General features: G+C 45.9%; 2 protein-coding genes across 3 annotated transcripts; both read right to left on the bottom strand.

Moving 5' to 3' along the window:
• Positions 1-1,211: 1,211 nt before the first annotated feature.
• ADPRS (ADP-ribosylserine hydrolase) lies at positions 1,212-6,544 on the bottom strand. 2 transcript variants are annotated; one of them, XM_063105664.1, is made up of 6 exons: positions 6,319-6,544; positions 3,674-3,770; positions 3,191-3,398; positions 2,923-3,107; positions 2,549-2,649; positions 1,212-1,998 (listed from the first exon to the last, which is right to left on the bottom strand). In XM_063105664.1, exons 1-6 carry the CDS (start codon positions 6,542-6,544, stop codon positions 1,706-1,708), a joined length of 1,110 nt encoding a protein of 369 aa, XP_062961734.1. In that variant the 3' UTR covers positions 1,212-1,705. The 2 variants fall into 2 exon arrangements, with proteins under 2 accessions (XP_062961734.1, XP_062961735.1); XM_063105665.1 differs by having other exon boundaries at positions 1,907-2,376; positions 6,319-6,541.
• A 674-nt stretch (positions 6,545-7,218) lies between these two features.
• TEKT2 (tektin 2) lies at positions 7,219-10,009 on the bottom strand. Its single transcript, XM_063107183.1, has 9 exons — positions 9,854-10,009; positions 9,645-9,770; positions 9,256-9,461; positions 8,599-8,742; positions 8,399-8,513; positions 8,113-8,220; positions 7,840-7,983; positions 7,590-7,669; positions 7,219-7,432 (listed from the first exon to the last, which is right to left on the bottom strand). Exons 1-9 carry the CDS (start codon positions 10,007-10,009, stop codon positions 7,219-7,221), a joined length of 1,293 nt encoding a protein of 430 aa, XP_062963253.1.
• Between the last annotated feature and the right edge of the window lie 14,034 nt (positions 10,010-24,043).

The raw sequence follows: 24,043 nt of genomic DNA, 5'->3' as shown, positions 1-24,043 counted from the left end.
TATAGAGTCCAGGAGTGCTCTGGGGCTCTTGTGTGCTCTCTCAAGCATGTGTTCCTCAGCAGCCCCCAGCCCAGGGTCTGTCACCACCTCGTCAGACTTGCTTCATGCTCCTCAGCTGCTGAGGCTATGTACCCAGCAAATGCCAAGAGGCATTTTAAGAAACAAAGGCAGGCAGTAGCTAGAACTGGGGGAGATGGACCAATGGAACATTCTTGCAAGCTCTTAGGGGTAGTGGAACATAACAGCTGGCTCAGGATCCCAAGGACCAAGTTTCAACATCTGATACAAATTATGAATGAAACTGTGAATCTTTGCTCCTGAGAGCAGGGCTAGTGCCAGGCCCAATGCTGAAGACAGGGCTGAGGGAGGCATCCTGGCAGAAAGCATCTGTTGACAGCCTGCCATCCTCTGCAGCAAGTGATCTGTCCCTGGCTCTGGGGATCTGGGACAGTGGATCGGTCGGTGCCCTCAAAAGTCCTGTGGTGCATCCCAGCCTGGCAGAACCCCATCTTGGCTGAAAACCCCAACAGTCCTGAAACATCAGGCTAGCTACAGAGCTGTGCAAGCCTGTCTCTCCAATGAGGCTGGAAGGAAGCTAAGAAAATATACCTACAGTTTGAGGAGAGGCATCCCCTCCCTTTCAACTCTTCTTTCTTCAAAGTGGATGCTATGCAAGACTTCCTGTGGGGCAAGACCTTGGACTGGGCCCCAAGATACAGGAGGCACACAGCATTCAGTCCACCCAGGGCACCAGCAATGTTGCACCCTCCCCCCAAAGGCTGGCAGTCTGGTGGTAGAAGGTGCTCTCTGCACCCTTGAATGGGGTTCCTATTCCTGGCCCAGCCAGGCCTGTGTCCTATTTGGGGAAGTTGGGCTCTGAGAGTAGGCAAATCTGAATTGTTCCTGCCCACTGCCTTTGGCAAAGCACTTGGCCCAGCTGCTTAGGCCACTCTGAGTGATGTCCAAGAAAAGTCACCAACACATGCCTACTTGGCCCTTCCTGGCTGAACAATGCAGCCAGCAGGAAGAGCTGGAGGAATCTGCCTGACAACACGGCAGCTTACATTGGGATCTCAGCTCCCAGAAGAGTGCAGCCCAGACAGAGAGGCACTAGGCTTGAGAAGGCCAAGCTGCCAGGAAAGAAGAATCCATTCAGGGAAAAACAGAAATGTAAGAAACAGTGGTGGGATTTACCACAGTTTATTGCTGTGACTTCCACTGGAAGCTGTTAACAAGCCCCATGACAGCCAAGGGCCAGGTATGCACCTAGATCAGCTGGATGCTTGTGCCTTGATCCACAAAACTTGCTGCTCAGTCAACGGCAGGCTTTCTGGCAAATTGGCTAAAACCCAACAGGGAGAATGATGCTACTGCAGATCATTTCTACCTCCCCAAATCCCACGTCCTAGATAATAAAGGAAAATGCCATAAGCAGTCCTCCAAAAGAAAACCTGCCCTGGTCCCTCATGTCTCACTGAGGAGCCAGGGAGTGCCTCACGGCTCTGCAGCAAGCCAGAAACCCAGCACCAGGGAGGCACCAGTCCATCGCTCGCTGTTCCAGAGAGACCCCAGCCCCAATGGCGCACTCAGCCCTGCACTGCAGGAAGACTGAGGCAGGGGTGCCAAGCTTGAGGAGCCGAAGGGTTTCCAATGTGAGCTGCAGTTAGTCCTGCTGGACATGGCAGAACCCCCACAGCTGTGGCCCTCACAGACTTTTCTGGAAGACCCGGTGCAGGCTCTGGGCCAGGACATCTGTCTCCTCATAGCCCTCACAGCTTTGCTGCCAGCTCTCTGGCACCTGACCCATCCCATAGTAGGCTCCAGCAATGGCCCCAGCCATGGTGGCAATGGTGTCTGTGTCCCCACCAAGTGAGATGGAATAGATGAGAGTCCTTTGGAGGCTATTGAAGGTAGAGGGGATCTCAGGGTCGGGCTCCATGCAGCGCAGGAAGCAGTAGATGGCAGTGGGCACAGATTCGAAGGCAGCGATGCCATTCCCTACAGAGAAGCCAGATTACAGGAACTGGGCCTGCCCCCGTGCCCCCAGTCAACACTTCCAGCTTCAAGCGGGGCTGCCGTTAGGATCACAGGCTCTAGAGTTAGACTGCTGGGGTTCAGTTCTGGCCCCACCACATACTGGCAGTGTGACTGGGAAAGTTACCTCATCGCTATGATTCCTGAGTGTAGAGGGAATAAGGTTAGGACTCTCTCTCAGGCTGCTGTGAGGCTGAGGGGACATCATGTCTGTAAAGCATTCTGCACAGTACCCACAGTAAAGTGCTAGGTAAACATCTGTTACCAACATTAGCTGTATACACTGGTGGTCAGTTGCCATTTCTGGGGACACTGATCTGCAAGGCTGAAGGTGCTGCAGCTCTAGAACAAGAAGGCGCAGAGCTCACAACCCTGCCAAAGATCCTACAGAGTGCAGCTCTAGCTGTCACAGCAGCCGAGGCAAAAAGGTGAAGGTGGGCATGATCCCATGCTCCCCTCTCCTCCCTGAAGGACGCTGGGTTTGGGGGGACAAATCACAGCTGAGTCCACCCACCTAGCTCAGACACCACTTCCTCTCTGGTCACTGAGTCCTGATCCAGAAGCTCTGCAATCTTCTTCAGTCGCCTGCAGTATGGACGCTCCTCCATGCCCAACCTGTGGCGTGGGGGAGAGATTATAGGGAGGTCAGAGCCACCAGGGATGTAGTCAGGTTGACACTCAGGGAGGGGGCTAGATGTGAGCAAGTTGTTTTGTTCTCTGGGTCCCTGAGAACCTTGAAACACAGACAAGGCAACGGGCCTTCTTCCTGTCCCTCCCTACAGTGTGCCATTAAGGAAGGAAGATTCAGCTCTGTGGCAATGTCAGAGGCTTCCTCGCCCCCACTCCCACCCCCACACACACTCAGACACACCTTCAGCCCATACTCACTCCTTGGCATCCAAGACGGACTGGGCATCACCCTCCAGCTCCTCCATGTGGCCCAGGAGTTGCTCGAGGAAGTGCTCACTGGAAGACTCGCCCTGCAAAGCCAGGTACACAGCCAGGGCCTGCAGGATGGCACCATTGTAACCCAGGGAGGAGGCGTGTGTCAGCTGGGCCGAGAGCCGGGCAAACTAGGGAGAGGAAGACCTGCTGTCACAGGACCCAGGCTACGGAAGTGGGAGGAGAAAGTCCAGAAGCCACCCACGTTGAATACCTTCTGCACATCCTGGACACTGCTATAAGCCAGGGAGATGCCAGCTACCCGCATGGCACCCCCATTGCCATAGGACCCTTTCCCATTAAACTGGGCCCGGGCAGGCTCATATACATCGCGACACTTGGGGCTCAGGAGCTTCTTGAAGACGGTGACTACTCCAGCACCATAACCCCTGTCGGGGTCTTTCTTGTACTCTTGAGCAAACCTAGGGAAGAGAAGAGAGACAGAGTTGGGGTTTAAAGGATGCCACTCAGGGCTGGGAGGGAAGAAATCTTGGCTGGTTTGGAAAAAGAGGAAACCTTGGGGACCTAAGGAGCCTGTATCAGCAGTGCTGTCATTTCTAGCTTGGGAAGCTTCATCAGCCCTAGAAACAGGGTACTGCAGAGGGTGGGGGTCCCAGCATGCCCAGACATCACTCCTCTGGTCAAGGGGTGCGATAACTCTGCCCCACCTGGTTTACCTCATCCCCCATCCCCTCACCTGTGAGCCATGTCCACCTCATCGAAGGCCTCCTTGGCCAGCAGGGACTGCACCAGGGTCCTGGCCATGGCTGTGTCATCTGTGTAGTACAGTGCTTCTGTGGGGAAAGGAGGGCGTGGGGGAGAGCACGCTGCAGGGCTCTAGGGCGAAGGCCTCCCACTCATTCCTTTAGAGTTCCCACATCTAAAGTGACTTTATTTTTATTTTTATTTTTTTTGTCTTTTTCGTGACCGGCACTCAGCCAGTGAGTGCACCAGCCATTCCCATATAGGATCCGAACCTGTGGCGGGAGCGTCGCTGAGCTCCCAGCGCTGCACTCTCCCAAGTGCGCCACGGGCTCGGCCCTAAAGTGACTTTAAATCAGCCTCTCACGCTCATCCAGTTTCCTGGGCTCTAAAAGCCTAGGATTTCAGCCTTGGATTTTCAGCAATTTTTTATTCAAGTCAGTCACCATATCCTGCTGATTCCTGAAGGAAAACCTTCCATCCCCTTCTGGTTGCTGTCACTGAGCTCCAGTCTTAATACAATCTGCTGGGACTATAGGCAGAGCTGCTCAAATCTCCTGCACATCCCCACCCTCCAACTCTGCCTATATGTGCTGCCAGAAAACCCCTCCTGAGAGCAGTCAACCACTTTCCTCATCTCACTCTCCTGCTCAAAATGGCTGGCTGTTGCCTTCAGGATGAGATCAAAATAAATGGCCTTGACATTCAAAGCCTTTCCCAGTCTAGCCCCTTCCTTCCTCACCCATCTTATATCCCACTGCTCCCTTACACATGCTCAGAACCAATCTTGGAGCTTGGGTCAAGTCTTTCCCAGCCAGGTTGCTCCCCTCCCTCCACTCCGCCCCACCTCCGTCCCCTCTGAGTGCCTGTGAATACAGCTCTGGCACAGCATTAGTGGTTATTTTGTGACTTCTCACCCCGTCCTGGGTATATCCCAAGCCCCAAACCCCACTTCTCCTTTCCCTTTTCACTCTTAGGTGGCCCTTACCTCCTACTTCACTAGGAGGGGTAGCTAACAGGTATCTCATCCACAGCTGCACTCTCCAGTCTCCCCCAGAGGGAGTGAGTCTCTCGGTCAAAGGTGAAGTCCACCCCCAGTCCACTTCCCAGGAGACCTTGTTCTTACCTTGTCCCTTCTCTCCTGTATCCTCAACCTCTCCTTCTACGGTGGTACAGCATCTATTCTCTCTCCATTTGGTCACTGCACCCTGATTTTCCCCAGGGAACCACTGTTCTCCACTCTTGATCCAGGTGACTAGGGCATGGAGTTAACCCCACCACTAGCCTAATTAAACAGCATACCACATTCCCATAGGGATGGACATATGACCTAAGCCAGGCCCATGAGAACCAGTTGGGGACTTTGGTTGGGACTGCTGCAAAGAGAAGCTCTTCCTCTGCGGGAGGTGCTGAACCAGGAGCTGCTGGGAAGGGTCTGCCACAGTGAGTGAAGTCCACCCAGAAGAAAACAGGTCTGAACATGCAGAGAGGAATTTGAGCTTTGTGCAGATGGTCTGAACCGCTGGATTCAGCTCTGCTTGAAGCCAGACCTCCCTCTGGACTTTCCAGTTACATCGGCCAATACACTCCCTTGTTGCTTAGGGCATTTTGAGTTGGTTTTTTGTCACTCTCATCCAAAGGGTCCTAAAACACCTCTCAACCTAAAACATGCTTTTTCCTCATCATAACATCAGACCAAAAATGAAATAAAAAACCATCCTTCCATCTTGTCTTCACCTCGACTACAGCTCATCTCTCTCCTTCCTATCATACCAAACCATACTATTTTCTCATTTCCCATTTCCTCCTTAACTCACTGAAAATGCCTTTCTAAGTCCAGTCTTCCCCCTAAACTCTGTAGCCCGACACCAGTGACCAGCTTCATCTTGAAATTCTTTTCTGGGGTTTTGTTTATACCCGCTCCTGCTTCTCTTCCTAACAGTTTCCTTCTCTAGCTCCCTTCCTTGCTCCTGTATCGCCCTCGTAAACACGGGTGTTCTCCGGGGTTCTGAGTATGGCCCTTTTTTCTTACTATTCTACATGCTCTCCAAGAAGAATCACGTGCTCTGCTTGACCTCAGACCTGATACCTGAGCTGAGATCTGGGTGATGAGCTGACTACGCAAGGGTAGGAAAGGTGAACGGGAGGTAGCTTTACAGGCAAGGGACGGCACGTGCACACACGTGGGCCAAAAAGGACACGTTAAGGACCTACGAGCAATGGAGAATTACTGCAGGGCTCTCTGCGCGGGAGGACGCGGTCGGATTTACGCTTTGGGAAGAGCACGCCCGCCGTGAGCAGAATGCGCTGGTGGCGCGCTGCTTCGCGGGAAGCGGTGAAACAGGGCCCGCCGGCAGGGCGTGTGTGCCGGGCCGGCGCGGTGCACGAGGATGACGCCCAGGTCATCACGGTGGGGACCACGGTGTTGCCATGCCCCGCGTGGGGGATGCTCGGGCGAGACGTGTGAGGACGGAGCTCGGACTGGCGCGCGGAGGCCGAGATGTCCCCGCGGCAGCCGCATCTGCACACACTGCGGAGCCCCTTTTCCAGTCTGCTACCCCCCCGACCTCGGCCGCGGCCCCCCTGGCTCCCGAGGGTCCCCGCCGCCGGGGCGCGCCCGCGTTCGCCGGCCCCGCCCACCTGTCCGCGCGCTCCCGGGCGAGCCGGGGTCCGGCTGCAGGCTCTGGACGTGACGCAAGACTGACGTCAGGCTGACGGTGTCGTGCGCCTCGTAGATGGCGCCCACGCAGTCCCCGAGCAGCGCTCCGGCCAGGCAGCCTCGGAAACGCGAGAGGGAGCGGGCCGCCCCGGCCCCAGCCCCGCCGCCGCCAGCAGCCATCATCGCCGCCCCCGCAGCCGCCGCCATCCGCGCTCAGTCCGGGGCCCCCTTCCGGTGCCGCCGCCACCGCTTCCCGCTCTGCCCCCGCCCCACAGCGCCACCCCGCGGCCTGGAGTCGCAGCGCCGCGCAGCCCCCGCCGGCCTCTGCTTGTAGTCCCCCTTCTCCCCACTTGCAAATGGCGTCATAACCCGGCGGGAGGGCCACTTAAGGGTCCCGGAGGGGTGACCAATGAGCCAGACCATCGGGTCCCTCCAGGCCACTGACCCCGCGGGCGAGCAGCCCTGACTCCACCCCCGGCCCTCCCATGGCACCTCTGGCTCTTGCCCCACTGAGGCCTGGGCCTCCCCACCTAGCCCCTCTCGGCCTGCCCTGGCCATCTAAAGAGCAGGCAAGAGACTAGCTGGGACAGCACTGGATGGAGGCCAGCTGCTAGAGCCCAGGGGGTGCTGGCCTAGCCCCGAGAGGGATTTCCCGAGGGGATGGGATTTGGAACATGGAGTTTGGAGTTTGGGGGGATGCTGCTCCCCATCAGTGCTCCTCCGTACACAGAAGGGTCAAGAACCCTCTCTCTCCCTGCTGGCTACGGGAAGGGGTAGCAGAGAACCGCCTGGCCCGAGAACCCTGACATTTATTAGATTCATTCTCTCCCCCTTCCCTCCATTCCCCACCCATCCTCCCCTTCTTCCCCAGCCCCTCAAGGCTAAGCCAGCTCCAGCTGGCAGCTTTTGAGTGGACTAAGGGTGCGGTTTGTGGTACGGGTGAAGGTGTCCACCTCAGGCACAAACTTCTCAGCAGGCACAGTCAGCTTGCGTCGGGTGTCCATGCACTTGGTGTCCAACAGCATGGAGTTGGCCTTGCAGGCAATGTCAGCCTGCAGCCGGGCCAGGTGCTTGTCCAGGGCGTCCAGAGCGTCCCTGGGGAGGAGGCAGTGACAACCCACCGCACCTGCATGAGGCTGGGAGGTCTGGGCCGAATGCACCAGCCTTTAGAGCCCAGGGGAACCAGCAGGTGGCAAAGGCCCCACTGGTGGGTGGTGTCTCCCTGCCTCTCCTGCCCACTCCCCAAACCTACTGTGCTTGTGCCAGCTTCTGCTTCAGGGCAGCGATGGTTGCCTCTAACTGGTGAACCTCGTCAGTGAGGCCGTACTGTGCCTAGAGGCAGAGGGACAGGTTAGGTGTTCCATGTCAGCTGCACAGTCCTTTAGTCTGTGGGCCTGAGTGCTGCCCTTTACTAGCACACTGGCTCCCCTAGGAGTATGTGCTGGAGGGTGCTACTGAAAACCTTAGCAGGAGGCCTGTTCCCCACTGGGATCTCCTCGCACCTGATCCCGGCAGAGTTCCACATTGGGCCGGTAGGTTCTGGACTCCATCCGGGTATGGGCCAGCTTCAGGTTCAGTAACTTTCTGCGGAGAGCCTCTTCCAGGTGCCGGATGTCCTCCTGCAGCTCAGCAATCTCATCCAAGGTCTGCAGGGGACAGAGGTACTGGTGTCCACCAGCTGAACTCACCACGGTGCAGTCAGTCTAGGGCTTCCAGGCAGGGCATCTGGTTCCTCATCACACAGCAAGAAGTCCAGGCCCAAGGAGAAGGCTCACATTCTTCTCTTGCCACTTGAGCTCACTGTACACTTTCTCCATCTCTCGCAACCGCTTCCTGAAGGCAAACTCTGTTGCAACCCTCTGGGCTTCAAGTTCATTGTTGGTCTGAAGGACAGGAAGTAGGAAGGGCAAGGGGAAGGTATAAGCTCATGGCCATCTGAGGATATTGCTCTGGTGAGGGGAAGGGGTACCAAATGGTCAACAGGGAACAACGGATAAGGACTGAATGTACACTGCGCCACCCATTAGCTCTGAAGGAGCAGGCTGGGGGGTGGCCAGTCACCTCAGCAATCGTTAGGGCAATGGCCTCCCTCAGATCCATGGCTGCTTTCATCTCAGCCTCTGCTCGGTTCTTGTTGAACTGACTGAAGTCGTCCCATTGCTGGAGTGTGGTAGAGCTGCAAGTGGCAGGAAATAACGAGTTCATAAGAGTATATGGCCTATGAGGAGAGGAGGAAAGACTGGTTGAAACTTTCTTCTTACCCACTGGGGACACGCGTGGGATTGACCTTCAGAGAGATGTTTGGGGAATTGAGGTTGAGAGAGGCGCAGCCTCTGTCAATATCCAATGTCTCCATTTTGCCCCGATGGTCAGAGTTGAGCTGCTGCTGGACTTCCTGCAGGAGGCTGGGGAAAGAGCAGACTCGATCAGGAGCTATTCTCCAAAGCCCCAGCATGTGGGCCTCACTGTACTGAGGGGACACTGAGGAGTGGGGAGCTGGAAGACTTCCCAGCAGAAGATAATGGTGCTGCTGCTGAAGCTGAGACAAAGAGCAGCACAGCTGGATGGGCTTCCCGCAGACAGAATTGTGACACCCAAGTGCTACACTCAACCACAGGCACACGTGTAGCTACGCTTACAAAGGCTCACATACACCATCACAATAAGGTACTCAGAAGTGGTGGCAAATGGACTTCATGGCTCATGCTTCCAGATAACTGATACAGGCTGCCTAAAGGATGGTGAGAAGGATTCTGAGACCACGTCCAGGCAGCAAAAAGGTGCTAGAGTCAATTAGTAGTTCCTGCCATGGGCACAGGAGGGACAGTTACTCATTATCCACAATGCCTGTGCTCCATGTGGAAGACACAAAGCCTGCAAGTGCATGGGAATGCACGAATGACCCATCCCTCCCTCACCAGAGCTGCTCGAAGGCCTGGCTGATCTTCTGCTGCAAGGCCTTCTTGGTGGCCTCAATGACCTCCACCTCTTTATGCAGCTCATTTTCCACAGGGTCCTTCACCACATCAATGTCTCGCCGACTCTCCCGTAGGGTCAAGCACTCGATTGCTACATCCAGAGGCAGGTTCTTGGCCTGCAGGTTTTGCTCTGCTGACTCCTTCATCTAGAAAAGAGGGGGCACCAGAGGCTGGTGGAGCCATCCATTGGGAAGCGCTTTATCAGAGGACCAATGAGACTCAGACAGACATGCCACCCACAACCCCATCAAGGGTTCCCAAAACCCAGAAGTGGGGAAGGCAGGGACGTTTTTGCAGCAGTCTCCTGGCACCCAGCCCTAGCTCCCTGCCTGTGTCAGGGCATCAATCTCAGCATCTAAATCTGTCAGACACTTGTCCAGCATCTCCTTCCACCGGTTGACAGTATCAATTCTCTCTGCCAGTCGAGTTCTATTGTCATGTTCATCCCATACGGTCTGGAAGAGACAGAGGTGGGTAAAGAGGGTGTTGCTGGTTGGGGGCTATCCCTCTGCCCATCCAACTGGGCTCCTGTGCCAACCTGGTTGTTGGTCTCGTTGCGGAGTACACGGGCCTCCTGGCGGATCTGATGAGAAGCATCTCGCTGCCGCTCAGCATTGGTGGACAACAGGTAGCTGTTGGTGTGCCAGTCGGACAGCTGGAAGCGCTGACTCGGCTTGACACTCAGTGTGGCCATAGCGCAGAAACCTGAAGGGTCAGAGACCCCGAGGAGGCCTGATCCAAGACGCAACACCTGCGGAGGGAAAGCAGGGCTGCAGGAGACCGTCCGGGAGACCACCTCCTGGATCAAATGTCTCCTCCCGGGACCTGCTCCTGTCCATTTGCTCTAAGTCCCTTCCTACAGGAAGCCTGCTTGGGAACAGCCCTTGCTTTACTGCAACTTTGTGTGTGTGAGGTATTACCTAAGCCGCCTACCCTCACCCCCAAACCCCGCAGGTCCTGGAGCAGGTAGAGGGGGATGATGGGGTCCCTGGTGAGTGTGTGCTTGTAGTACCGAGTGCCTGGTGGGGGGAGGGTGGTGGCAGGAGAGACAGCCCTTAATCCAGTTGCCACCCCTACTTGCGCAGCCACGTCTTGTTGAGTTTGCTTTTCTTTCTTCCTCGGCAGTGGGCCAGGCCCCACGGGGTATCTGAGAGGCGAAGGAGCCCTGTTCTCTCCCAGGGACGTGCCGCGGCGTGGAAAGGGGCTGGCAGCAAGGAGCTGGGGTGGGGGTGAGGGCGCCGGCCCCCTCGCTGTCCTGCTGTTGCACTCCCGCCCGCCGATGGAGGAGATGGAGGAGCGGGGGTAGCTCCCAGCCGAACCCCTCCCCTCGCAGGACAGTCGTTTTGGGTTTAAACCAGTACCCCGGCCCTGGCGCGGAGGGGGGAGGGAGAGAGGTAGGGCCCTGCGTGGGAGCCCCGCCGCCCGCGCTCGCCTCGCCTCTCACCTCCTTTCTCCTCCTTGCGCCCCCCGGCAAGCTCCTCTGTTGTTTAGCGCCCCCGGTTGCTAGGCAACCGCCCCCGCCCCGCGCGGGTGACCACCGGCCTCCGGGTTTAGCTCGGCGACCGCGGCGTGGCGTCCCCAAAGGCCTTTACAGGGTAGGAAAGAGGCGGCCGAGCCTGGGGGGACGTGGGGAGGAGGACGTCGGTATAGAGCCTTCACTTGACTTACAAATTACACTCTCATTTTGATAGAAGTTACCCATCGACAAGGTAAAAAATACGAACAACGCATAGGAGTGACGTTGTCCCGCTCAGCCTCGCTCCCCAGCAGGTCTCCTTATAGAAATGGATATATATTTAATACTATTTACACACGTTCCCCGGATCCTGCCTTGCCCCACAATTTTACCTATCAGCTCGAAGGCATACAAGGAATGGTTATGTATTTGCAGAGGGTACACCCTGGGAGAAATAACAGGGGTATTAGAAGCAACGCTCAAAATTCAACCGTTTCTTTAAAAAAAGAGAAGGAAAAAGGAATTCAACCTGCGTTATCGTGAGTGCTGTTCTAGGCATTGGGAAAATGTTAACCTTTAATCTTCGAACTAAGAGGTGAGGTAGGCAATATCTCCATTTTCGCAGTAACAAAAGAGACGTACACTGCTAAGATGCAGGGATAGAAACCCAGTAGTGTCTGATCCCCAGATTTTGTTTGTTTTGGCGGCTGGAGGTAAGGGGATCCGAACCCTCGACCTTGGTGTTAGCCCCACGCTCTAACCAGGTGAGTACATTCTCTCTGTTCGGCTCCACACAGCCGCCAGTGGTGGCGCTGGAAATAAGAGGAAAACAAGCCTGGGACCTGGGCCTGTTCAGAGGGCTTTGCAAGACCAATCCCGTGAGGTGGGCACTACTATCATCTTCGTCTGAGAAGAAAACTGAGGCACAGAGCAGTGAGGAACATGCCCAGGGCCACATAACTAACAAGTGGTAGATCCTGGATTTAAACGTAAGGCAATCTGTCCCAGAGGCCAAGCTCCGGTTTGATGGATAAAGGAAAGTAGTCCAGGAAGAGTCCTTCTGTTTGAAAACCTCAGTGATTAATGGGATGGTTCTGTCCTCAACAGAGGCAAGAAAGGTAGAGAACCAAGGGCTTGGTTGGCAAGGGGGGAAGAGGTTGGCTTTGGGAAGTTTGAGTTGCTTGTGGTGGGTTCAGGAGCTGTCCAGAAAGCAGTTAGAACTCCAAGTCAGGAGCTCAGCAGAAACACTGAGGCTAAAACAATATTTCCCCAAACTCCCTTGACCACAGAACATTTTTTTCCACAGAATGTTTTAAGAACTCTAATACATGGCTCATAAACCAGACATGAACAGGAGTTTGTAATATAACTCCTTTACCAGGATTAAAGAAGACAGAAGAAATGGTCTTGAGAAAATTATTTGCTGGAAGAAATGATCAAATTTTGGCTTACATGTTTTGAAACATTTTGTCACAGAAAGAAGTAAACAAATATGGCAGAACTGTGGTGGCTTTGGCGTATACATTTGACTATAGCGGTGGCCCTGATGTTCATGGTTCATGGGGTTCCTGCCCATCCTGCCCGAGGGGAGAAGGTGTTAGCAAAAAAGGTCAGCCAGTTGATGGAGTGGACCCAGAAAAACAGAGTGATACGGATGAGTGGCACCGTGTTCAATCATTTTGTATTAGAAACACCAAGAAACTATTCTGTTATTGTGATGTTTAATACTCTCCAAGAGTTTAGATCATGTGTAATGTGCAAACATGCCGCTAAAGAATTTCAGATCTTGGCAAATTCCTGGCAACACCCCAGTGCATTTACCAACAAGGTATTTTTTGCTATGGCAGATTATGATCAAAGCTCTGAGGTCTTCCGAATGCTCCAAGTGAAGTCAGTTCCAAGTTTCCTCCACTTTTCTGCTAAAAGGAAATCTATATTAGATGACGTTTATCATTTTAATAAAAGGGGTATCATAGCTGAGCAAATGGCTGAATGGGTAGCTGAGAGAACAAATGTCGACATCAGAATCAGACAGCCTACAAATTATCATCTCTTCAAGATGGAGATACCTTTAGCTCTCACTGGTGGACTTATGTATTTGTTGAAATGGAATAGCAAATTTATTTTTAGCAAAATTTTATGGGCAGTTTTAACTGTGTGTTTTGTGATTGTGATGACATCTGGTCAAATGTGGCCTCATATAAAAGGCGCACCATATGTTGAAAGGAATCCTTACACAGGACATATATATTATATGAGCAAAACTAGTTACTCTCAGTTGGCAGCAGAAACATACCTCATTTCTTTGTTTAACATGTGCATTACCCTGGGAACGGTGCTAATAGATAAAGCTGCCACATGTAGGATGAACATCGTAAAGAGGAAGATGGTGTGTGTGAGTGGCGTATGTTTGGTTATAATATCGTTCAGTTGGCTGCTCTCCCTCCTTAGATTTAAAGAACCTGATTATCCACACAGCCTTCCCATGGGTTAAAAGGGATCCTAAGAGACATAGACAATGAAGAAAGAAATATGAAAAAATGTGACAAAAATGTGAAGCAGAGAAATGTGAACTCATACTTTTTAAAAGTGATTCTGATTTAACCAAGAGATAACATGAAATGCCTTGACAATAAAAAACCATTTGCTCTCAAAATCTGTGAAGTACTATGGTATGTATTATCTCTGTTCTTTTCCCCTTCCTACTAGATGCTATAGATTACCTAATTTAGTGAAGTCCAATTATTAAAATCCTTACGGAGTAAGGATTTTACAGAATTAGAATAATGTTTAAAAGCATTTTAGTTAATACTGGTCAGTTGATACTCTAACATGAAAAAGATTTTGACAAGGTGGCCCCCACATCAAGCCATTTAAGATAACTATTATCTTTCCATAGAGGTGTATATTTGCACAGATTGTTTTGTGGGTGGAGAGAGCAGTTGTGTTATATCGTTCCCTGAAGTTCAAGTATCCTTCTTTAGAGACACTTCCAATGCCTAGAGGCCAATATAGTACTGCTTAGTACAACATCTCCCAAGTCTTTCCTACGGAAATACACTACTGCGCTTCTTGATAGTTGTAGATATTACAAATTAATTGAAAACTGGATTACAATTTCTCCTTGTTAACTACCTTTTGTATGGAACAACTTCAGATAAGTTACCTTTCCTTTTTTTTCAAGTGGGCAAGCTCTACAAAATAGTATTTTCTGTTTTTCTGTTGGCTTTGTTGACTTGAGGTTGTTTTCTATTTCATTTAAATCTAACAGAAAAATAGGTAAATAAAGACAATTCAGAAGATGAATGATAGTTTCATTCTGTTTAGGAGCATGCTCAAATATCAGGTTGTTTCCAATATGCAGAAATGCAAAACTGAACATCCTAAAATCAGTTCCCTGTCAGCCTTTCTTCTCTCTTAAGTTGAAAAACAAGGTACAAATTTCAAGAGTTTTTTTCCTTTTATCTTCCTTCTGTCATATGAAGATAATCAAAGTTAAGTCCTAAACAGGTTACTAATGTGCTTGGCAAATTACAGCAAAGATTTAAGTTGAGGTTTATTATTAAATCAAACTCGACCCTTCTCTCTGGAAATTGCTATTTTTGAAATGTAAAAATGTTTTTCAGACAACAACTCAATATTACATTAGAAGATTTCTGTTTTAAAATGGGACTGGCTTTGGCTGTTTACAGTCAAGTAGCCCTCCTTCAAGGTATAGTTGAAGATTATGCATTTTGTTTTTTGTTTTGTTTTGTTTGTTTTGTTTTGATGGCTGGCCGGTGTGGGGATCCAAACCAGTGACCTTGGTGTTCGAAGGGTGCACTCTAGCCAACTGAGCTAACCGGGCTGTCCCATATAGAGGTTTTATATGAGTTGTTTGCCAAGGGAGTCGAATATAATCGCCCCAGAGTAACGTACATTTTTTTTCTTAAAAGCGGGTGGGTAAGAATAGTCGACCTCTCTCACCTTAGACAATTTTTTTTGGTTGTTTTTTTTAGTTTTTAGGTGGCTGGCTGGTAAGGGGATCCAAACCCTTGACCTTGGTGTTACCAGCACTGCTGTCTCCCAAGTGAGCTAACTGCCAGCCTGACAACTTTTTTTTGTTTATTGCTCTACAGGAAACTGCTCGACTCTGGTGTGTTTTCCAGCTTACTTTTCTCCTGGTCTTGCACTTTTCTCAAGCCAAATAAATTCATGTTGTGATCCTCAAGTCTGAGATATGGCTAAAGCCAACTGGTTTTGCATAGCATACTAGTCAGAGAAATAACTGCTGCTGCAATTAGACAGCTGCAGAGGATTTGCTCTGAAGGTTGAGACAATGATTTTTCTCCCCACTTGATTTCCATATCTTCAGAGCCCACTCTTCTTCCATGACAGAAAAGTCTCTGGGTTAAAATGAACGGAAAGCAGCTTTGCTGCATTCAAAGTAAAGTGTTAGGGCCGGCAGGTTAGATCAGTAGGTTAGATCAGCTGGTTAGAGTGAAACCTTATAACACTAAGGTCATGGGTTTGGATCCCTGTACCAGCCAGCCACCCCCCCCAAATATGAAGTGTTGTACTTTTGTGCAGTCTTTCAAATTAAATTATTAAATTATTGTCTACTTAAGGGGCCTTAAGTAGATAATAGTTAAGAATTTTTTACTAATGGTTTATATAGCACCTATTAATACATTTTTAAGAATATTATTCAAAGGGATGCCATAGATGGCAAACGTTTATAATCTAAAATCTTTATAAAAGTACAAAAATAAATTAGAAAAATTAAGCTCACAAAACAAAATATATAAAGATGGTTAAACAATCTTAATTTTACATTTGTATAAGATACAAGTGAAACCATCTGAATGACGGTGCTGACAGAAATTCTGTCTGGTACAGCATCAAACTATTCCTATGTTCTGTTTTTATTTTTGTTTTTTGCAACGTAGAGTGCAAATTCCATTCAGCGAGATATATTATAGTAAAGAAAGAATAATATTGTACATTTAGCAGTTTCAAGTACTTTTGAATTGTGCCATTTCTAAAATCATTTAGAAAAACATATTGGGCTTCATAATCCTAAGCCACTAATGTGTCTGCTTTGTTTGTAATTATAAATAAATGTTGAACACAAGCATTATTCTTGAGGGAAAATATTTTTATAAAGAAAAGTACAAGAAAAGATCTTTATAGACTGTAAAATTGTAGAAGCAATAAAAGTGACAGAACATAGGAAAGCAACCATATTTCTTCTATAGATAAAACTAAAGATTTCAGTTTCCTTTATGATAACATTTTATCAAATATTGTAAACATGATCGCATCCTTTCCTGGCATTGACAGATTAACCTAATTAATTTTCTAAAAGCATATGCAAGGTATGCAAGTGTCAGCAGCCAAGAGGAATTTGTCAGATGATCAGATAACTGAAGCATGGAAACCATGAAAACTACTTCAAGATGTATACCCCTCACCACCACCTGCCCCCAGGAAAAAAAAAAACAGCACTTTGGAATTTTACCTCAGACTGCCACCTCATTTCTGAGGCTTAAGAGTAGCACTCTGAGTACCCTTTTCTTTGGAGAAAGTTTCAAGCAGTTGAGTTCTAATGTCATTGGCAACTTGTTCTGTTCATTCTCGCACATCTTATTAATAAGAACAATCGGCTGATGTCTGCCTAGATAACTGTGGTGCTTTTTTGTTGATACATGTGTCTACGCTACAGCCTCTATAATTTCTTAGAACCTGGCCTTAGCGTTACTGTTACATATATTCCCCCCACCTAACTTTATGAACTTGGGTAAAATTATTGATGTTTAAAAAAATTTTTTTTTGATATTGGTTGCAGTTACTGGGCAAAGACACGAGTGATTCTCTTCACTTATCAACTGACACATACAATTTAAATAAACAAGCAAGCAAACCCATCGGCATTTGTCAATAAGCAGACTAGTGCTTCTTTAGCATTAGTAATGAGATCCTTTAGAACACAATGTGTACAGTTGGGGCTGTGCAGAACCAGAGGACATGTAGCTGGGAGAAGCCAGGGCATGCAAAACATAATAGCCAGAAGGTATTGCACTAATTCTGTGATGTTCTGGAGAACACAAACAGGGCAATGGAAATTATTAAGGGTCAAGTTTTTAATATTTAGGCTGGACTGTTTCAACGTAGTGAGTAACCCCCACATCCCCAAAGGGATTCCTGCATTGGTTGGCTCCTTACTCATCGCAAGGATTCCTTTTAGTCTAGTGATGGCAAACAAATGCCTGTGCAGGCCAGGCAGAGCAGCAGCGGCAGTGCAGCATCTGCCCCACCCAAAGAGGGCGACCACTACTGAGTTTTCCCTGATGGCAGCCATGAAAGAATTCCGATGGAATACCGTGAAGGTGCCAGATCTCATTTTTCAAGAGAAGACAAAATCTGGATTTTTATATGAGATCTGATTTTTTAAATGTCGGCAACTAATAAAAATATTTTAAACACTAAACAAAAATTAATCGCAGACCAAAATTGGCCAGCCAGCTTGAGACTTCTGATTTTAGTCCAACAACTTCAATTATAAAATGAAGGGAAATGATATACCTAAAGTAATACAGTTATGAGAGTTGACAGCTGGTTTCCAAAATCTTGCATATCATACATGGGCTGTGTACCCATTTCTGGGCATGTTAGGATTCTCTCAGTTCATTTTTGGTTCCTTTTTTCCCTATCCATTCTTATATTCTTTCTCCTAGCCAAGTTTGTAAGCCTCGTTTCTTGCCTCCCCCTCTTTCCACTTCACCCAATGGCTTTTATTCATTTATTTTTTCTTTTTATTACTTTTTATTGTCTTGCTCTTTCCAATGTCTTTTATTTAAGAAGGGAAAATGGGTGGGGGGAGGGAGAAGAGGTAGGGAAACTCTTTAAAACCTGAGCTCCATTCACATGCCCAGAGTTGTTAAATACTTTCCATATATTATCTCATTTAACACCCCTACGCTCTATTATCTTCTTTCTAATTGGAGGAAACTGAGATTTAGAAGCATCAAAGAACTTGCCCACTGTGTCATACAATCAAGGTTTGAACTCAGGAGAGGACTTCATTACTCTGAAGCCTAAATTCTCTCCACTGTATCACACCCGTTCCCCTTTCCTAAGTCTGAAGAGCTGTAATGATGACCACACAATAGGTTTGGAGCAAAGCTTTTCTTTTTATTGCAGTTATTAGTGGAAGTTACACTTCAAACTGAAGCTAAGCAACACTAAAACCATTAATTTTTTTAAAATCAAGGATTAAAAACAAATACAACATAGAACCCTTCCACTATGCAGAATGGCAGAAAAAGAAGGAGCGGTTCTGTCACAGGACATTTTAGTGACAGTTTGGCTCAGAGAGAATTATGACAATTTCTTTAACATAAAATATAAGTGACTGAACTGTTTAAAAACCAACTTCTTCAAGTTTCTCAACCTCACCCACAAGTTTTCTGTAGTAATTATTTTTGGGAAGATAGTTTAACTGTAAGTGGCATATTTACTACCAAATTTTAAATAGTGAAAACAAATACTTTTGTTCAAAAACTTTATTTGCCTTCTGTTCACCATAATTACATATAATCTTCACAGAGTTCAAATGACAACCAAATCCAAAGCCTGGCCCCCAGCACACAGTGGTAGGATTCTGCACTTGTTGTTCTAATTGTACAGTGATCACATATATATATCATAGACTTGCTCTCCCATCCCTTCCCCATCGTAAAGTTCTAATGTGGCAGTCAAGGTTAGTGTTCTTTAGGTATCACTTAAGATCTTGTCTTATAGCATATTACAGACTCAGACTCACTCATTGTTTTAACTGATGTTACTGTGTAACCAAACATTTAAAAAGAAGGCCTACACATATATAAACACTTGATATTCTGCAGTCTTAAAATACTACAGTAAGCTGTTCTTACTTATGAAAAGCCAACAAAAAATATAAGGCCAGGCCAGGCATAAGCCAGAGGGGTAGGGAAGATGAGGAAGGTTTAAGAGTCCCATCATTTTGCCTTGCTGAAACTTGGTATCAGTAGAAATATTTGGCAAGAATAGTTAGCGTGAAAGAGGATGAAGAAGAGGTTACTCTGATTTTATGTAATAATTCACTTTCAAAACATACTGATTATCAACCCCCTAAAATAGTAGTTCTCATCTGCAATATAAATAGGCACACACGGTCAAGATGGTTAAAAAGTAAAATTTAAAGGCTATTTGTCCATCTGTAGGACATTTGCAGGTGGCCCCACCCTCCCCCACATGTCCTATATTTACATTTTCCTCTTCAGAAAAGCCCCTTTAAAAAGAATTCTATTTCTTCCTCCATCACTTAGGGTTTTATAAAAAGCAGCAATTATTTAAAGTGGGAGCAATTAGCAATGCTTTAGGGGTATGCATTTGTGTGTGCATTGTGTGTGTGAATAATAGAAATATGTTCTCTAGAGTGAGTGGTCACATTACACTGGAATGGTCATATTACAATTTTAGTCCCCCAAACATTAAAGAAACAACACATTATTTTTTACAACACATTATTTTTTCTATATAAACTTATGTAATACACAGTGTTATCAACATAAAATAGTTATATATACACACATATACACACCACTGCTTCCCACAGCCTATGAATGCATCCATATACTAGTCCACAAGAAATTCCCTAGATATAGTAATACTTTTATGGGTCCATAACTGAAGAGAGACATTAAAGCTATTACGTTACAGCAAAAATTGTTTAAAAGTATTCCTGATATATCAACGTTAGCTATCTCACTGCTTAAGGTAGATTTTTTGTTCACTTTTCAAGCATGAATATCCTCAACTTTTCATCTTCAGTATTTGAAACTGTCATTGTCCTATAAAACTAATGCAGATACCATCTCTGTTAGCAATGAGTTGGAAAAGCCCAACTGCCTGCAACAAAGGGAGGTCAGCATCTATAGAAATAAAAATAAATATTGAATGCATCCATACCCTGTATACCTAAAATGCATCCTTTTTTCTTAAAAAAAAAAAAAAAATCTTGTTTGTTGCAACAAGGAATTACTTACACCCCCTTCGGTGGTGTGCCCTTTGCAATTTCCCAGAAATAGGATCTTACCCCCTCCCCCCATGGAAATGCATAAGCCTGTTAAAATGATGCAAGTTCCTGCCCACGATCCATAAAGATCACTGGGTCAGATATCTGATATCACCTGCAGGTGCTCAGAATTGAATGAACACAAAGAAAAAACTTTCACTATACTTTAACTTTTACAGGTACATGATGATTGGAATTTTTAAAGTAAAAGTGAAGTTCAATTCTGCAAAGCGACGAGTGAAATAAGCACACTGTCATTCTTAAAACCCAACCCTCTTTTCTTCTAAAGAAAGATATCAAAAATCTGCCACGAAACAAGAGGATAACTATCTGGCTGTAAAACAGTCTCTGATGCATTTATGGCAAAAGTGCAGTCTGAGTTTCTGATGATTTCACCACATTAACCTAAATCAAAATACAACTGCAGCTGCCTTAGCACCACTAAATGGGGTTTGGTTTTTGAAAATTTACACTTTTGCCAAAGATTATTATAAGTAAAAATTCAACTTGTGTGTTGTGGATATCTGGGCAGGGAAGAGAGAGAACAGGATACGTTTGTAACTGAACACCACACCATGCTAAGGCCTATATTTCCTTTATACTAGTTTCATAAAATGATCTACAGTAATTAAAGACACTTTCACAGAGGCAAACTGGAGAGGAACGCTTCATACAACACTATTCTATTATCTTCAACTTCTGAGTAGCTTTTTCTTTGGAGAACTCAAGCACTTTCACAAACATTATCTTATTCTTACAACAATTTGGTGAGGTAGGTGAGGGCAGGTATTATCACTACCATTTACAGGGGAAACTAGGCACACAGAGATTAAGAGAATTGCCTAAGGACATGAAGCAAATCAATGGTAGAGCTATGACTACAGCCCTTTCTACTCTGGAAGGCAGTAAGTTCTCAAGTCTTTTTCCAGTTGTAACCTCTAAGAAGTTCCTGCATTTGAAAACACCTTATGCCTTCTCCCTTACAGCTCAGGCTTGGTTAGGAAATGGGTTGAGCTAAAAAGTTTTTTATGTAGAATTTTGCACATACCAAGAAGGCCAATGTGAGAGAGATATCTATGAACTGAAGTCAGAATAAATGAATATGTAAGTTAAGAGGAATGAACAGTCTAAGTATTAATTCATTCAATATAATTTTTATATATTTAAGAAGCCATGTGTCAGAATAAAAGTCACAAACTTTTCAAGTTTAAATCAGAGTCTAATTTATTAAAACCATAAGCTACATTAATTTTCTCTAACAATATGGGGATCTCTGTTGCATAAGGTTAAAACATTACTTTCAAGAATAATTTTATCACCTTGCTATAATACGTTATATTCCAGATGTATGAGGGTACTTCAAAAAGTTCACGGAAAAATTTGTATTATCTTTTAATTTTATTTTTCCACAGATGTTTTGAAGTACACTTGTATATTCTTTTCACTACTTATGACTAGAGATAATACCTGTAGCATTAACACTTTTAATCTTAATTCTTACTTAACTGAGGATTTCTTTTCATCTATATTAACTAAAGCTACATTCTAATAATTCTCATTATATCTTTTTTGTTTTACTCCTCCCTCATTTTTAACAGTGTGTGTGTGTGTGTGTGTGTGTGTGTGTATGGGGAGGAAAGAACTGCATGATTCATAAATGGCATAAAACACTGATTGTATCACAAATAAAAATGGTGGCACTCAAGTAAATCAAAGAATGGTATGTCAAAGGAAAAAAACTTTAGAACACAAACATGGAAAACATGTTAAAATAGTCTCAGTTGAGCTAACTTCTGGCATGTGATACTTCTTCCCCAAGTATCTTAAAGAATATTATTTACCTATAATAGAATTCTACATGAATTACCTCTAAATCCTTTTTCTTTCTTTTTTTTTTTTAAGAGGTGAAAGGGAAGAAAGAAAAAAATGAAACAAGAAAGAAACAAACAAACAAAAACAGATTTAAAAAAAGAAGGAAAGGGGTTGTACCCTGGGCTAAGAAATGAGAAAGTTCCTGGCAAACTTTTTAAGAATCTTGTAGGGACAAACTATTAAAAGACATCAGTTAGTGTTTGCGATTCCTGGTTTTTGAATTAGGGTCATTTGCAGGGTCATCATCAATAATATGAGATCATTCCCTGTCTGTGAAACAGGGAGATATTTGCAATTAATCACCACTGGAGATGAAGTCTGTTGCTACCAAAACCAACGCTTCCTCTTGTTAACTCCCTGCGACCAAACCATATCCATTAGCTAGGCTGGACTGTCTATGCCAAAATTCCTTCTTCATTACAACCTACCAGTGTTTTTCCCAAATAAAGACTACCTTTTCTGGAAAGGCCCTGCTCGGTGTTTTTTATGTAAAGAGGAAAACTGGAGAAACTATGTTGAAAGCAGTGCCATGGCTCTATTATAAGGACAACACTTCATTTAATTTCTTTATTGAAATTCAGAAGCAACTTCCAAAACATCCCTAACTTACTGAGAATAAATGCAGCTTTGGATCTGGGACAACAACATAACATAAAGTTAGATTACACAGGCACTCTTCTTAGGTCTCTTCCATAGGTTCCAATAACAATTGTTCTTTCACTACGTGGTTGTGAGAACTTGCCAAATATTAAACAGTTGTAAGGTTTCTGTCTGAGGATCTCAGCAAAGAAACCTTATCCTCATGCCCCACCTCACTACATACTCTCACAATCCCACTAGTCCATTTCTTTACAAAGTCATCCTGTTTCCACAGATTTTTTTTTTTCTTTTTCTTTTTCTTTTTGGCAGCTGGCTGGTGTGAGGATCCAAACCCTTGACCTTGGTGTTATAACACTGTGCTCTAAGCAACTGAGCTAACCAGCCAGCTCTCCACAAATTCTTGTAACAGAGAAAGATAGACTCACATATGCAACATTTATGCAGTGTCTTTCCTTCTTTGGTTCTAAAAAGACCATTAAAGGGCTAAATTAAAGGATTTTTGTTTGCTTGTTCTTCTAATCAAAATCCATGAAGTTAAAGATGAAAGTTTTAGGCAACTAAATATTTTTTTTTTTTTTTTTTTTTTTTTTTTTGTCGTTTTTTCGTGACCGGCACTCAGCCAGTGAGTGCACCGGTCAAGTCCTATATAGGATCCGAACCCGCGGCGGGAGTGTCGCCGCGCTCCCAGCGCAGCACTCTACCAAGTGCGCCACGGGCTCGGCCCTTAGGCAACTAAATATTATAGGGATCTCCCTCTCTAGTCTCTGATCCAGTCTCTTAAACTTCAAACATAAAATTATGATCTGCACACAGTCAATTTTTGAAAAGCACAAAACAAAGCAAAGTTCTAATGACCAACACTCCCACCTGTTTTCTCCTCATAAGATTTTTCATAACAGTTCTTCTTTGGGATGACCTATTACTTACTGCACAAATATTTCTTTCTGAAGAGGCGGACTATAAACATGAACAAGCCATCGAGTACTTCACTGTGGTAATGTAGTACCAAAGCCAGGTACCTGGATTTGTGGAACTAACCAGTTAAAAGAGCAAAATAAGCTCTATATGCCAGGTTCCTATGAGCTTTCAGAAGGAAAAAGGAAAACAGAGGACTAGAGGCAGCCTTAAAAATGGTCGTCTACAAGAATTATATGTCTGTCAACCTAGGACAATGTCGAAATATAATGAATAAAACTAATAAAGTTATAAGCACTATAAATATCCTTTAAAAGGGGACATAAACCTGAAGCAAAAAATATATCTGACTGCTTGAAACATATTTAGTTTTTATTTAGTAGTAACAAATTCCTATAATCAGAGTACCAATCCTCGATTAATACTTGATGTGGGGGTGAAGGAAGTAACTCAGAACAGTACATTATAGAGCAAACTAAAGTAACTGGCAAAAATACAGAAAGAAATGATGTGGCTAATGTCTATATGAAATCACATGCTGATTCATTTTAAATTGTAAAACTTTACATAATATAAAAATAAAATTTTCCCATTTATAATTATTTGAAACTTTCCCATTCTTTTCCTCTCAGTGGAAGAATAGAATACAGTACTGTAAAATGTCATACATTGAGCCCCAATAATTTAGAATTTAAAACTCAGAGGATGGGATAAAGTTTATCTTTTAATCTCCTACAGAAAAAAAAAATTCCTTACAAGCAAATTCATAGTGTAAAAATACAATAAAAATTTTTACCTTCTTAAAG

The sequence above is a fragment of the Cynocephalus volans genome, chromosome 8, assembly GCF_027409185.1.
Source record: "Cynocephalus volans isolate mCynVol1 chromosome 8, mCynVol1.pri, whole genome shotgun sequence".
NCBI classification, from domain to species: Eukaryota; Metazoa; Chordata; class Mammalia; order Dermoptera; family Cynocephalidae; genus Cynocephalus; species Cynocephalus volans.
This window is presented reverse-complemented; position numbering and strand designations above follow the sequence as displayed.